The sequence below is a fragment of the Pygocentrus nattereri genome, chromosome 19, assembly GCF_015220715.1.
Source record: "Pygocentrus nattereri isolate fPygNat1 chromosome 19, fPygNat1.pri, whole genome shotgun sequence".
Lineage (NCBI taxonomy): Eukaryota > Metazoa > Chordata > Actinopteri > Characiformes > Serrasalmidae > Pygocentrus > Pygocentrus nattereri.
This window is the reverse complement of record NC_051229.1, coordinates 10,696,155-10,712,739: the sequence shown is the minus strand read 5'-3', so window position 1 is coordinate 10,712,739 and position 16,585 is coordinate 10,696,155. Positions and strand designations below refer to the sequence as shown.

General features: G+C 38.9%; 1 protein-coding gene across 2 annotated transcripts in view; it reads left to right on the top strand.

Moving 5' to 3' along the window:
* Positions 1–2,923: 2,923 nt before the first annotated feature.
* Positions 2,924–16,585, top strand: part of kcnj9 (potassium inwardly rectifying channel subfamily J member 9) — a 29,892-nt gene continuing 16,230 nt past the window's right edge. The window contains exons 1-3 of one of the 2 annotated variants that reach the window (XM_017707451.2): positions 2,924–3,365; positions 13,214–13,667; positions 15,259–15,472. In XM_017707451.2, coding sequence (XP_017562940.1) covers positions 13,373–13,667; positions 15,259–15,472 — 509 coding nt within the window. In that variant the 5' untranslated portion in view covers positions 2,924–3,365; positions 13,214–13,372. Of the gene's footprint in view, positions 3,366–13,213; positions 13,668–15,258; positions 15,473–16,585 lie in introns of those variants that run through there. The other variant, XM_037530947.1, reaches the window with a different exon arrangement.

The following is a 16,585-nucleotide window of genomic DNA, read 5'->3' as shown; positions in this document are numbered from 1 at the left end:
AAAGAGGGATTCATTGTGATTTCTACAGTGGAATAAAAAGCAATAAAAAGTTTGTTTCTGAGGTTTTATATATAATGTTGATGATTGTGTATACACACACACACACACAAACACACACACACATTTTCTTCTCCCAGGGTCACAGGGGGGTGCTGGAGCCTATCCCAGCAGTCATCAGGCAGAGGCAGGATACACCCTGGACAGGTCGCCAGTCCATCGCAGGGATGATGATGGTAAAGAAGTTTAATTCAGGTACTATTTTGCCTTACAACACTTTCACCTCTCTGCCATGAATGAATTAAAAACAAAACATTTTAGGCCTAAACCTTTATTGTATAGAAAAAGTCTCAAGCATAACGCCATTTTTTCATTTCCTTCAATAGGGTTCAGTGATGTTGCTTTTAGAGTCATTACACTTTTTACACTGTAAAAAAAATCAAGCAAATTTTTAACTTAGAACAGTAAGTAACCTGATTTACTTGAAATGTTAAGTTCATTGAGCTTCAAATAACACGTTTACCAATGTAAAACACAAATTAACCTTCCATTAGCTTAATATACGTAATATTAGGATTACCTAATATTAGGATTACAGTCATTGTTTTTTTTCCCCCACTTTTTTCAGCACTATGAAACCTCACATCCGCAGGAAGATGTCTGACCCTACAAAAATACTAACCTCTGACAAGGACAGGATCAGCTGTGCCTCATTTAAACCAGCAGGGGGCAGCACCAAAGAACTAAATAGAGATGAAGCCTGCATGAGGACCAAATGCAACACGACTGCTGTGTTTGAGGTACTAAACCATGGACTGAAATTATGAGCTGATTTTTCAAAGTAAATCAGAAGTTAAACTGTCTGACCGAAGGCGGTTGAGGTAAGAAAGCATCCAGCGAAGGAAACTGTGATGACAGTATTTCTTGTAGCTGTTTACCATCGGCACTGCAGCTTAGTCCAAGTCTAGGCTTAGTACATGTCTGGGAAACTGTGTTTCAGGGTGCAGTTTACACACATTTTAGCGTGTTTGCCTTACAAACAATAATAAATAATTATTGTAAATGATCGTAATGATCTCAGTAATGACAGTAATGATTTTTACCCCTTTAGTCTGGTAACTGCTCATAGTCTCCATTTAGCCTACAGCCTAAAAAAATAAAAACATTTAAAACAGTGTGGAATTTATTGCTTCTTATTAAATACTCTTTTTGACGATGAAATAAAAAAACATTCATTCTTTTCTAATGCAATTAAGCAAAAAAAACAGTTAGACTAATAATCTAATATGATCAGTACTAATCAATAGTTACTGTCTCCGGTCGTTGGGCTGAGTAACGATATGGTGGAGTTTAATTTGCGAAGTGCTGATACAACCCTCCCCTTCCACACATACACACACTAGTTGGTATTCCTGTTGTTGTGGGGTCTTTTAATTGCCTCCTGCTTTCTACAGGAAAATGTTGCTGTTCTACACCCACCAGCCCTAACTTTCACCTCAGCACCCAACAAGAAAGAGTCTGGCTCTTACTTTTTTCCAAATAAAACTGTATTTGTTATTTGTTTGAAACCAAAACAAAATCCAAGCTAAGATAATCCAGATGTCCCCACAATGTCAAAATGGCCTTTTCCATTGCCATGGAGACAGTTATTCTACACAAAGAGATAAATGCACACACACACACACACACAGACAGAGAGGGATGCAGGAAGGTGTTTTGTTGGGGGTGCTAACATTGTTAAGGGCCCCAGTCCCACATGGTATTGTATTTTATTATTTCTCCTGAGGGCTGCTTTTAACATTTGTGTAGTTTTATATTCCAAAAGAGTCCTAATTAACGTTTACATGACCACTTTCCAGCCTTTATATATTCCTAAAAATCAAACAGCCTGTTTTTGTTATTGTCCATTAAAGTCATATGTAAATGACCCCTCTGTTCTGACTGGCTGGCCTGTATTGTATCTCTTTCAAAAGGCAGTTATCAGCTGGTATCGGTGCCTTTTTTATGAGTACAAGTAAATGCAGTATCGGGCCGATATCTGATACCATTATTGGCATCACTGCATCCCAAATAGCGATATAATATTTATGTTATTACTGTGGCCATGCGTCACACACTCTGATCTCTGAAGGGGTTTTAGGGGCTCCTCCCCTCCATTAAGAAAGGACATTTGCTATTGTTGTTGCTGTTTTTGTTGTTGATCGTTAGTTCAAGATGTGTGTATGTGTTGACTGTGCTTTACTGGGTGATGTTGTGGGATGTTTTGGGTGAGTTTATAGTTGACCACAGAGAGAAGATGTAGGGCTAGAAGTGACCATCCCGCTATTCCGGCCTGTTTGCAGCTGTGCTGGCAGTTTACTACTTATTTTTTTCCTTTCCTGCATATTTTTGTACTGCACATTATATTTTATTGTTGTTTTAGTATATTTTATTCATCTTCTTCTGTTTATGCATCTGTTAATAGCATCTGGCAGTACTTGCTCATGTCTATCTATCTATCTATCTATCTGTCTGTCTGTCTGTCTGTCTGTCTGTCTATCTATCTATCTATCTATCTATCTATCTATCTATCTATCTATCCTCTTTTGCTGCCTGTTCAATAAAAGTGCACTTGCCTTAAGTTGCCAGTGTTTTTCACGTCTTTTTCTACGCCGACGCCACACTATATTAGGCCTATATACGCTTATTTCCTATGCATGTTGCTCCATATTAATGTCCTTTCCAACCCCCAATTCGTGTTGATTGGTCTTCTACTTTTTGCGTTAAGAAGCGGGGACCAGCCGTAGGTCCCCAGATCGTCAGAAGGTCCCCACAACGACAGTCTGCTGTCCAGCATCCTGAGGACATCTGTTCAACACAGACGACGAAACACAGGTACGCGTGCGCGCACCCCACCCCCCCACGCCACCGCCCCCCTCCTTCCCCACAAACCCCCGAACACACTCGGCGCTCTCGCCGCCGCCAGTCGCCACCTGCGCGCGCGCACACTCCTCTCGCGCCGGTGAATCACGCTCGAGCCCCTTCGGTTTCTCTGAGGGAGGGACGAAGCGCCTCCATTTTAAACGGTCTGCCGGGTCGCTGCCCCCTCAGAGCTCGTCTCTACTGGACGAGTTTGGCCTCGTCGCCGGGTCTCGGACAGGCTGCTGCTTCTCTCCGTTCCCCGCGGAGGGCTCCAGTCTCCTCGGAAAGCAGCGGCAGCGGTGACGGCCACGACATGACGGAGCCTGTCGGCACGACCGCGCGCTGAGGGAGCAGGAGGTGCTGGGGGAAGGCCAGGCGGGGTGAGGAGGAAGACAAAAACACAGCAGGAACAGCGTTTAAAGGGCTGCTCCGGAGCCAAGCGCCGCGGAGAGGAAGGCTGCGGAGAGGTGAGTGCTGGGAATATGGCCATCATTGTTGTGGGTCTGTGAGCGGAGCTGCGGTGCAGCTGCTGTTTGACCGGCAGCGCTGCTCCGTCTGTGCCGCCGCTGTGCGGGTTTGCAGGTGTGTCAGGTTTCTGCCGCTGGTTCCAGCATCCCAGATCTACACCGAGTGAACGCTCAGCTCAAAGCGACGCGCTCTGGCTCTGCTTAGTGCTGACCTGCTGTTATTAATCGGCCGCGTTAATCTTTTATGAATGACGCTGGGAAATAATTACACATAGAAACCTAATAAACACATTAGGCTGAGTAAATGATCCCTCTCCACATCTCCCTCTCTTTCTGTCACATAAACACTCTACACACGCACACGTAAACACACACCTACGCACTCCTCGGGCTAGTTGTGTGCAATGTGGTAGGGACTTGTTTTCGTGGCTGGAAATGCTGGTGTAGGTTATATGGGAGCCATTCCTGGCAGGTAGAGGGAAACAAATGGCCTGTGTTACCTCGCCTCTCTCATTCTGGCAGCAGAATGTCAAAAGACTTATTATCTCGAAATAATGACATTTTCGCAAAATTTTGCCTTGCTATGTTGAGAAAGTAAGAGGCCCAAATTTTGACTTAGTATCTCGTGTTAGTGATTCGTTTTCTCAAAATGTTGACATAGTATTTTGAAATAATTACTTATTCTTTCAAAAAACTGTCTTGCTGTGAAAATAATGTTTATTTATGTTGTTTATTTTGTTTGTTTATGTATGTTGTGCTACTACAGTTGAATTACATGTTGGTGCAACCATCTTGTCATGTGGCAGTAAAAAGAATCAGTTAAAAAGAAAGTCATTATTTTGAGACACAGTCAATATTTTGACAAAATAAGTCATTGTTTTGATATATTAAGTCTATATTGAGAGAAATGTAAGTATTCTTTAAAGATACTGTCAATATTTTGAGGTAGCAAGTCTTTATTTTGAGAAAAATAAGTCATTTGTTTGAGGTGCTGAGGCAGTATTTTGAGAAAATAAGTCATAATTTCAAGACATTATGAGAAAATGTCATTATTTAGAGACGCCAAGGCATTATTATGACATAGCTACTGCTGCCAGAGAAGGAGAAGGAGATATAGGCAATTTTTTCTCCTTTTCCTGCCAGGAATGGGGTTCCACGGTCTTGGCATCTTTGTGTCAATCTGACCTTCTCTTCTTCTGACTGAGGAGCAAATTCAGAATATATGTGTGTCACTAGACACTAGGACACTAGAGACAACCCCCCTCCACCAAAAAAACAAAAGAAAACACACACATACACGCACACAATTACCAGAATTGGCTAACCTTTATTTGGGGCAGGTCTGATTTAGCCCATTTGACATGTTCCATATTCGGAGTGTCTCAGTATTAACTCAGTATTAACGATCTGCTCTTGTAATGCCTGAATATGTGTGTGTGTGTATGTGTGTGTGTGTGTGTGTGTGTGTGTGTCTGTGTGTGTGTGAGGTCACATATGCTCATCGGTGAATAGCCCAAAATTAGAACATCCAGAAGGGCCAGAGGGAAGGCATTTCAACTCATCTCAATGTCTGCTGCCTCTGCTCTGTGCATTCTGAATACTACCACAAAGTGACCACGTCTGCATTAAGCTTCCACTTTCAGTACTGTGCAAATGTCAGAAACCACCCTTCATTTATTTAATTTACAGTTTCCCCATCCCATAAGAACTAGTTATTCTTTTTTCAGCAGATGTTTCTAAGGAGATTAGATGTTAGATAATACACTCGCCTAAGGAAGGAGAAAGTAAGAAGAAAATAGCAGACTGCAAAAACTGTCACCCTCAGATAAATAATACTTTCATCTTAGAGGGAGAGCGGAAAAAACAAACTCTGATCTTGCTTTAGATGTGAAAAAATCCACAGGTGATCTGTCCACAACGAGATGGCAGTCAGCGCTGTGGGTCTGAAAGGACGTGTAGATATCAAGAAGCAGTTACTAAGAAAAGGAAACAGACAACCAAATTCTAGGACTGAACTTTGAATATTGTTACAGACTTCTTTGAAAAACTGAAAGCCAAAAAGAATGGGAGCTGTAATAAAGGCAAAGAGTGGACATAAACACTGAAAATGTAATATTACTCTTAGTTGATCTCTGTAATTTTCCATCAAATACATGCTTTCTGATGCTGAAAAATTAATGATCCAATTTCATTTACCATTGTGAGTGTTACAGGACCTTACCCTATAGCTTACATTTTCCATGATGGTCATTTAATTACCATATCATTACCAACTGGGCTAGCTACTAATATTACTTCATCTTTCATAATGATAACTATGTTCTGCACAGATGGCATGTAACACTGTTAACATTCAGTGGCTCTTCAGATTTGTTTAGTTGGTAACTAGGCCTAAAATACAAGACAACCTTGTCGATTTTACTCTCTACTAAATCTAATGTATCAACCCATTTTCAAAAAAGATGGCACAATATGTAAAATGAAAAAAAAATCCAGAAAACAATGATTTATAAATCTACTTTGACCTGTAATTGAAAAAAAAACTGTAGAAAGATATTTAACGTCTTACCTTAGCAACTTCATTGTAGTTTAATATAAATTCACTCTGAAACTGATGCCTGTAACAACAACTTGTGTCAGGGGTTATTTAGCACTAGGAATGTAGTGAAATGTTCAGAAATTATATTAAACAGGTGATACAGTTATGCTTGGATATCCTGGAAAGGCCAAGGCCTTTATGGCTCGAGAATCGCCACTTTACTAAAAGTGCATCAGAAAAAATTGTACAGTATAAAAATAATATTCCTCAGCCAGGGATTGCAAGAATTTTAGGTATTTGCGCCTCTGCAGTGCATAAAACTACAAAAGATTCAGGGAATTCAAAGAAATCTGCGCATAAAACCACAAATGAATGGCCATTGCTCAGACAGCACTGCACTAAAAACGATACGCTTCTGTGATGGAAATCACCTCATGGGCTCAGGAATTCTTTGACAACCCGTTATCAATAAACACCATCCGCTGCTGTGACTACAAATGCAAGTTAAGACTGCACTATGCACAGAGAAAGCCGTATGTCAACAACATCCAGAAATGCTGGCAGCTTCTCAAGCTGATCTGAAACAGACTGATGCACAGTTAAGGGAAATGTGTATTGTAGTTTGGTGAGTCAGCCTTTCAGATTGTTTATGGAAATGATAGATGTTGTGTTCTCTGACCAAAGACCAAAGAAGGATTTCATTCCAAACAAACTGAAGCACACCTGATTCCACTATTATAATCTGTTCCTCGCAGGCTTCAGACATTTGATCATGTGATCTGCTTTGTTGGAGTGAAAACCTGCAGCCACACCGGCCCTTTACAGATAAGATTGGACACCCCTGATCTAGACTGTTACCAGCATAACGTTCAAAAGCCAGGACCTGTCGTGGTATGAGGGTGGGGGTGTGGCAGACCAGAACGGTCTCAGATTGAAAATGTGTCTTATTAGGCTCAAAATATGACAACGAATAAGGTTAGCAGTTCACATGTAGTGTTGTATCTATGTGCGCAGACAGCAAAAAAAGGTCTATTATGGCTGAAAGTCAAAAAGGTAAGCTTGGGGACATTTTCTTGAAGTGAGATGAAATAGTCACAAACAACATATGAATGTGACTTAGCTTCCCACAGAAGCACAGCGTTGTCTTTGACCACAGGAAATAAAAACATGCCTGTGTTGATTCTGAAGCAGCAGAACAGTCAGTAAATGTTAGCTTTCCCTCCACGTCGGTGTTGCGTCAAACCCAACTACTCCCTGAGGACGTGCAGTTCCCACTGTAAGTGATTTGTCAGAATCGTTACCCTTACAAACATCACTGAAACTCCTCATGGTACCAAAGTTAGTCACTGGAATAGTCTAAGAAACGTCAGTTTCCTTTAGTTGGAAGTTTTAGCAGCTACTTAAAAAAATAAATTAAACATTCATCTTGTCCTGTTACACCATTGCACACATTAGCTAGCTGACTATGTACAACTGGTTCATTAGCTTAAAATACAATTTATTTTGTGAACATGTAAAAAAAAGCCATCTGCTCATCCTTGAAACCTTGTCACACAGCCTGTCTAATGAACTGGCAAGTTAAAATGTTAGACTGGTTAAATGATGATAAAGACAGAAGAGCTATAATGTTACTCTACATATTTACTATTATATCACTTTTTTAGCTATTGCTTATTACTTATATATGGGCTTACTTATTCGACAATTCAACTGCATGTGACTATAAAACTTTGGGAATAACCTCAGTAACCTCACTATGTCAAAACTTTTGAATTACATTCTTTTAAAAATCCCTGAAATTTAGAGATAAAGTCAGTACAATAATAAGATGTCTATAGCAATGTTGTTCCTCAAAGTTTTACAGTGGTATGCAGTTGTACGTACACCCCTCGTTGAATTTCTAGGTGAAAATAAGTTCACACATCATCTGCAGAGAACACACTGCACATCTTAATGCACATTTACAGTTTATTTGCTGAATTTGACATACTGGGGATAAAAAATAACAAACAAAACAAACATAAAATGTGGCCTGTGGTTTTTCCATGTAACGGGGAGCAAGGAAGCGGATGCATATGCGGAGGTAATCAACATTTATTATGGGCAAATCCAGACCTAAACGGTCCAAATCTAAACGGTCCAGGTTCATGTAGCCAACACGGATCGATTGGGGGACAGATATGACAAACCAGAATCAAACAAGCTGAACAGTACAAAGACCAATACATCCAACAAAGACCAGCAAACACAAGGGGCAAACACAGGGCTGAAATACACAGGGTAAACGAGGGATTACAAGACACAGGTGGAAACACATTTGGACACCGTCAGGGACGGAGTCACTAAACAAGGGGGCAGGACTACAAAACCAAAACAAAGAACACGTGTGCTAAACCAAAACACAACACGAACACATGTAGAGGACTGGGAGGGGCCAATCGTGAAATTCCAATATGTATGCTCAGCAAATTAATAGAAATTCTGCACAGAAAGGTGCAGAAAAATGCCATATTTAAGTGTTTACTGTAGAGGTAAATGTGTTAACTTATTTTCACTTAGAAAATTAACAAAACATAATCTGACTGGCTGTGTTCAAACTTTTGCATACAGCTGTATTTTATATCATTTTTTTTGAAAAAAGCACAGTGGCAAACCTTTTCTGCTGTAGCTCTTCATTTGCTATTTTAAGCCAAATAATCAGTTATTTTCACAGGAATAATTGACTACCAAAATATATATGTTTTTTTCTGTCCAATTTAAATGATCATGATGTCGATCATATTTGATTATCGCTAGTCTGTGCACACGCACACACACAAACACACTGTCTCGGCCAAGATCCACGGCTCTAAATATAGGCTGGACAAAGGATCAGGGCTGTGGTCGATGCATGAGTAGGCACAATTACTCCAGATAAACCATCTGTGCTAAATATAGAAGCAAGCTGGACTTCACATCGCTTTGTCCCTAAAGTAAACACACATACACACACACACACACACACACACACATACATACATACATACATACATACATACACACACACACACACACACACACACACACACACACATACACACACACACACACCCACAGTGAGAAAGACAGAGATTCGGAGGCTAGGATAGGCTCGGCCTTGCTGCAGTATGATTACATGTAGACATGGAGAGATATACAGAGGTAGAATTCTACATGCTATGCTATACAAAATGTTTGATGGTGCAGTTTATAGAATAATCAATGCTGATGTATTAAGAGTGTCTCAGAGAGTAACTGGTGTGTGGGAGCACATGAAAGGAGACAAGGAGAGAGACGCAGCCTCTGGCTCTGACTTCCTCGTATGATGATAAAGGTCTCAGATACAGAGAGGTGTACAGAGAGACATAAACAGATACAGATTATGTGTGTGTCACAGATAAATGAATAGAGGGGGTGTTTTTAAGAGAGAGACAGAGAAAAAGCCAAGTGTTCATTTCATTTGCTTGAACTTTAATACTATGTACTTAGTGTACAATAGGGATGTGCACAATTACTGCAGAACTCAGTTAAGTTTGTTGCCAGGGATTTGTTGCATTTAGTCACAAGAAGCCGGAGAAAATAATCACGCTAATGATTCAAGAAAACACCAATTTTCTGTTTAATAGGGCTGTAAAAGTGAGTTTTTTCATATTTGTGAGTTCATAAATATTTTCCTGCTATAAACACGGGTGCTGAATTGTTAAGTAAGATGGAGAAGGGAAAAATAGCACAGCTTTATTGCTAACTAAGCTAACAGGTCTAGCTGATGTGAGCTACGTCCAGAAACAGTGAAAATGTATTTCTCTGGCAAATGAATGTGTTGGCACATCATCCACTGAGGAGAAAAATCTTGTATATAAAATGGCGTATCTCAGTCAGCATCTATTGTTGTACCAGTTCATGTTAGCTGTAAATCTCCTAATTTCCCCCATCTGTTTTTTTTATAAAATTTTAACCTCTAGTCCTGTCATCTAAAAGGTAAGTCTACAACTACAAGCTGCTGTTATGCAAAAACCTCTTTGTTTCTACATTTTTTATGTTTTTCTCTTTTTTGTGATTTGAAAAGTCTAGTAACCCTTTGCCTCATTAAAATTTCATGATGAACAGAGTAATATGAATTGGTCCAAAATGACATTAACTTGTCTAGAATTATATAAATTTCCTTTAAAAGTTAAGCATGTTTTATTGTTGAAGGTCATTATCTAAACATAGGGAAGGCAATATGACAGCATTTTCCTTGCAGTACACTTTTCTGTGCATGTTGTGGGTATTGTGACTTTTAAGCGAAACAGTGACAAGCTGCTTGTATCATTACAAAGAGAACATAATTAGCTGTGATGCAAATTTCTTGGCTAAAATTTGAGACACTGGCGAAAAACAAAATTGAAAAAAGCTGCCAATAGTGAGGGCAAATACATACATTTTTATTAATGATTACAGTACATAGGCTTCTGTATCAGTCAAGCAACCTTTATTTAAAGTTGGAGCACATTGAGGGTGACTCTCATTTTCAGTGTAGCCAAGTATTAGAACAGAGGACAAAGGAAAAGAGTAGTAAACAAAAAGAGTAGTAGACAATAAAATAAAAGGGTAAATCAAAGGAACATATCAAACCAATAAAAAAGACAAACGTAAACTAGTAAGAATTACCAAATTTAAAATAGGTCAAAATAAAAATAATTGAATGTGCCAACTTCATCGACAACTGAGAACAATTTATTATTCAAGACGATGAATTAGTTATACTTCGCACTTTGGCACTTTGTGATTTTTTTCAGCATTACACTATGGCTATATTCTATATAATCCATGAACCATTCCTGTATTCTACATATCGAGGTGTATCAAACCAGTAATGGACTTTCTTGGGCGTCTTGTTACCTCTCTTGTAGAAACTGCTTGAACATGTCTGCGCTGACTGCCGCAGGAGGGCGAAGGAAACAAACAGTACTTTTGCTGTAGGACTACTCTATCTTTGTTGAATGTGCCATTTTTTTATGATTTTCATATAAAAATGTCAGTGGCAGACAATGTGCTTCTCAAATGATTAATGTGCAGTTAAAAGACGTACATATGCATATCTGTGCTACTATCTTGGGCTTTTATTCAATATTTTGCAATAAATCCAGTTAAACGGGAATTTGCTCTCTTTATAATGAAACATTAAGTTGGTCAGTGCTCTAGAAGCACTGATGATGTCCACAATATGTTCAGGAAATAATATTGTATTGTGACATAATTTATTGCAATAATGACATACACTCACCAGCCACTTTATTTGGTACACCTGTTCAATTGCTTGTTAACACAAATAGCTAATCAGCCAATCACATGGCCGCAACTCAGTGCATTGTGTGGACGAAAATGCCTTGTTGATGTGAGAGGTCAGAGGAGAATGGGCAGACTGGTTCGAGATGATAGAAAGGCAACAGTAAGGCAAGGCAAGGCAAGTTTATTTATATAGCACCTTTCATACACAACGGTCATTCAAAGTGCTTTACAAATGAAAAAATACAGAAAAATGGAATTAATGTAAATAAAATAAAATTTATGTAAATTAATTTTTTTTTAATTTTAAAAACATAATTAAAACAATAGATTTAAAAGAAGTTAATCAAATTTAAAAGAAGGAGATAAAAAATTAGAATAAAAATAAGAAACATGATTAAAACAATAGATATAAAGAAGTAGCTCAAATAACCAACCAAAATCTCTGAGGAATGTTTCGAACACCTTGTTGAAAGTTTGCCATGAAGAATTAAGGCAGTTCTGAAGGCAAAAGGGGGTCCGACCATTTACTAGCAAGGTGTACTTAATAAAGTGAGTGTATATTGTCATATTGCTCTGCCCTATTTCCTGGGGCTTCTTCTTCTGAGTCAATGCCACAATGTGCTTTTCTGGGCATATCTTGTATATTCTCATTGCTTAAAATACACTGACTAACTGCAACTGTTAGATTATAAACAGAGCAAAATTAGCCATTAGTACAGTGGCACTAGACTGTAGTACACTATGGAAATGAAGAATAAAAATCATTGTGCTCATAATATTATCTGTATCAGAATATCATGCTCCATGAAAATGTGAGATAATATTTTTTTCTGTTTTGGCCACCCCTTAGTACAGTGTTTGAGGAGTGTGTGCATGATGGACTGCTTTTAGATGTTCATCTTAAGTGCGTCAATTGAAAAACAGCTCATTTTAAAGCTTAGCAGTTCTTAAACAAACTGATAATGTTGGCTGATACACAGGGTTTCAATATCAGTGTCAGTATTGGAAATGACAACTTTGTAAAAAAAATTTCCTGTTTAACTGGATTTACTTTAGTTCAGTGTGACACCCTGACCAAAAATCACTACACTTGTAGTTTTTGATAATATTTTTTGAAAACCTCAGAAACAAAGAAATATCTTGATACATATAGTATCTTAGGTTTGGGCAATATGACGATATATGGTCATTATCATGATAACTTATGGCACAATACACTTTTCTGAGCATATCGTTGACATAGTACTTAAAGACCATTAATTAATTGCATGTTTCATTGCAAAGTAGGTGTAATTAAGACTGTTTAATTGGATTTAGTGCAGTGCAGTTTGCAAAACATGCAATAAAAATCATTGTAGGTGTATTATTGTTATTGTTATTATTATAATTATAGTATTATATGTGGCTGTAGAGATTTTTTTGTCCGTTCTGACTCATTAAATCTCTGACAAAGTAAATCTTGTGATGCATATTGTGCATATCGTGAAAATATCTTAATATCACAGTATATTTTTGTAATATCACACACCCCTATAATATACCATGACAACGTCTTCAAGTATTGTAATCGCCCACTCCATGATAAGAATTAAAAATGATCTATTGTGCAGCTGTTCCATGGTGTTGTTGTAAAGCATGTCTATCAGTTGTTATGAGATAAATTACATTAACACTAGAGTGAGCATCAATAGCCTTGGCCAAACAGCCAGCCTTGCTGTGCAAACTCAGTCTGCAGGACAGAGAGAGACAAAATCTTGTTTTGCCAACCTTGGTCACTTTCTATAGTGCGTTCTGCCTTGCGTAGAAACTGTTACCATGTATGGAGGTGAAGAAATGTCTTTTTAAGCTGGTTGACACTATGACTCATTTTAAAGGCCTGCTATGAAGATCTATTCTCAATCCTTAAGAATAATGCCAAGCTATTCAGGGAGACATTGTGTTCAGTGCTTTATGGAAACTCTTCTATCTGACTAATCGGACCTCTTTGATGTGTTTTTTTTTCCATTCTGTTTCTGTGCAGGAAGCAAATTGGCGCGGATGAGCTTCTGCGGCTGAGAATAACGTACCAAGAGAGATCATTAACACATTGGGACACACACATAGCTGTCCGCCCACCAACACACACACGCCAACAACCAGCCCCACATATACACACGTACACACACGCTCACACACACAGATGGCGCTAGAAGACTCCACCTTCTCTTCCCGTCCAGAGTCACTTTCTCTGCCGGTCCCAGAGAAAGGGGAGGAGCCTGTGCAAGAGGCCAAAGAAGATGCCCCACCCACCGGTGTATTTAACGTATCCGAGGAGCTTGGGCATGTGGTTACCACAGAGACGTCAACACCCCCACAGCCATCCACCAATAACAACATGTCCTTCCAGGACAAGATGGCCGCGCGGGAGGCACAAGCCAATCAGCACCGGAAGAAGCTGCAGGGGGTGGGGCAGGAGCGGGGAAAGTTTGGCTGGGGTAAGAGATTGTATCCTCTTTGCTTTGTGAAGTTAGTGTGTTAGTGTGAATTTAGTAGTATCTCATAACTCCATCTCTGTTTTTCTTTGTTTCTTTGTTTATACAATTTAATAAAGCCAGCTGCCCTTTTTGTGTGTTAACATGATAAGTGGACCAATAGAAAAATATTCATGTGGTTTTTAAAGCTGCACTATGTAAGAATTTTTATTAAAATTGAAAGAAGTATCATTACTGAGTCAGTAGAAAAGACAACACACCAAAATGTGTGTTGCTGTGAGTCACCCTGTAAAGCTTGAAAATGATTAATTAAAACAACACGTCAGTTTTGACTGAGTTCTGTTTGAATACTCTTTTAATGCACTCACAATCATCAGATTCATCTGCTCATGGGGGTCCGAAGCACAACTGACGCTACAAAATGTTCTTCGGCAACTTGCGTGCAGTTACACGTTTCCATCAGAGAGGTCTCTAAATACCAAATCTAAATATAAACAGTAAGCAGTCGTCTGTAAATCCACTTCGACCTGAATTTAAATGAAAGCAGCGCATTGACATGTGATATGTCCTTCTTGATCAACTTCATAGTTTTTGTTAATATATGCTCATTCTGAATTTGATGCCTGCAACACATTCCAAAAAAGTTGGGTTGGGGCAATTTAATACTAGGAATGTTGTTAAGTCATCTGAAAACATTTAACGGAGGTGATATGATCATGCCTGGGTATAAAAGGAGCATCTAGGAAAGGCCTTGTCCTTTATAAGCAAGAATGAGGCTGACCAGTTAGTCAAAAAATGCATCAGCAAATAGTCCAACTACTAGTCAACAACTACGTTCTTTGAGCCAGAGGCTGCCAGACTGTTACCAGCATAAAGTTCAAAATTCAGGGTCTGTCATGGTATTGGGGTGAATTAGTGCCAGTGACATGGGTAACTTGCACATTGTGGAAGCACCCTTAAATACAGGTCAAACAGAATGTACTTATACCTGTTTTCTGTTTTAACTGGGATCTCACATACCCTCCCAACTATTTGGCTTTATGTTGCCCACTCCTAGTTACCACTATGAATCAAATATGTAAGTTATGTAGTTGTTGGAGTGACAAATTAGCTCTAAGCATTTAAAGGTTTAAGAATGTTTTTCTCTTCTTATGTAAAGTCACCACTTCACAGATATGAGCTTATGACAGCAACATTATGTGTGGTGAAAATATCTGCGCCACTACCATGTTTTTCAGAAAGCGCAGCCTCTGCATCCTCCCCCCTGCAGAATCAAGACACTGCAGGATTTGGACTGGGGGTCTGTTCTGTTGCTGTGTGACAATTTGTGTATGTGTGTATGTATGAGAAGAAAAATCAGTGTGATGTAACTCTGCTGTATGTCTTTCTTCATCCACATTCTCTCCCATTCTGTATTTTTTTTTCACACTGGCTCTGCTCTCTTATGCTTTACATCTGTTATGCTTTTCCATTCCAATTTCTCTCTCATTCTACGCTGTTTCTATGACCCTTTCTCTTCTTCCCTCTCTTGTTCTGGCTCTGGTTCTCCTTTACTCTTTCTTTCCTTATCCTTTCTCTCTTTCTCTGTCTGTAGCGCGTAGTAAGCGTAAGCGGCAGCGCTACGTGGAGAAGAATGGCCGCTGTAACGTGCAGCATGGTAACATGCGGGAAACGTACCGCTACCTGACAGACATTTTCACCACGCTGGTGGACCTGAACTGGCGCTGCTCACTCTTCGTCTTCGTCATGGCCTACGCCGTCACTTGGCTCTTCTTTGGAGCTATCTGGTACCTTATTGCATACTGCAGGTTTGTAAAAGAGCCCAGAAGGCACACACTCACAGACACGGTTGATTCATTTATTTATTTAAAAGGTCCATATCCTGGGAAACCGAGTACTCCTTGCTGTTTTGATAAACGAATTTATCAGAATCAGAAATCAGGGAAATTGCAGTTGTTACAGTTGCAACCATTTATGTAAAAGGGTAAACACTTTAATAATTTAAAACAAAGATAAAGAGAAATTTGCAATATGTACATGAGATTTAAGTTCTTGTGAATACAGTAAACCGACTGTGATAATAAATATTAAACATCTAGTTTAAAGCAGTTCAAAATTATTGTACCTTACTCAGTTATTACACATATGAACAGTTTACACATATGAACAGTATGCACAAATGTACTGTATGTATGTATGAACACACAAATGTACACACACAAACCTCCTAAAATCTCAGGCTTATTACATACTAAACCTCTTTATTCAGTATTTACATGGACTTCAATGCAAACTGGAATTATTCTTAGGTTATAGAAGTACTACGTCAATGTTGTTACTTTCACACAGTCCATATATGGAAGCTAAACTGCAAAATTAGTCTGTTTTGTATTCATCATGTTTGTGAGGTCACAGCCTGTCTAGCTGTTGGAATGAAAATCTAAATTTAATATGTATGCAAACTGGTTTAGTTTTTTGAGTGAAAAAAATTCACAATAAAAATCCCATTAAAAGAGAGCTGTGTTGCACTGGGATAAAATAGGTTAATATGTGTCAAGTATCCTTGTTTACAACCAAGATAGTCAGTTACTACTTGTTTGAAACTGGGCTATCTTATCTGAACTTTCTTTAGAGCTTTATCGTCCGTCTAAAAACGATATTATAAATAGCGATCGTCGGGGTCCAAGCATGCTAGGCCATTTGGAGCCAGATAGAACACAAATAGAACACACTGACCTTTTCTGGTATGGGAAGCAACACATTTTCAACAAAGAATACCTAGAACACAATTCAACACTTGGACATCATTGTGTTTGCATCTATTGCAACTAAGTGAATGAAATAATTTCACAGTAATAACATTGATGCTGCAATCTTAGAGTGTACCAGAATCCACCAGAATGTTTATGTTCTTCAAAGAA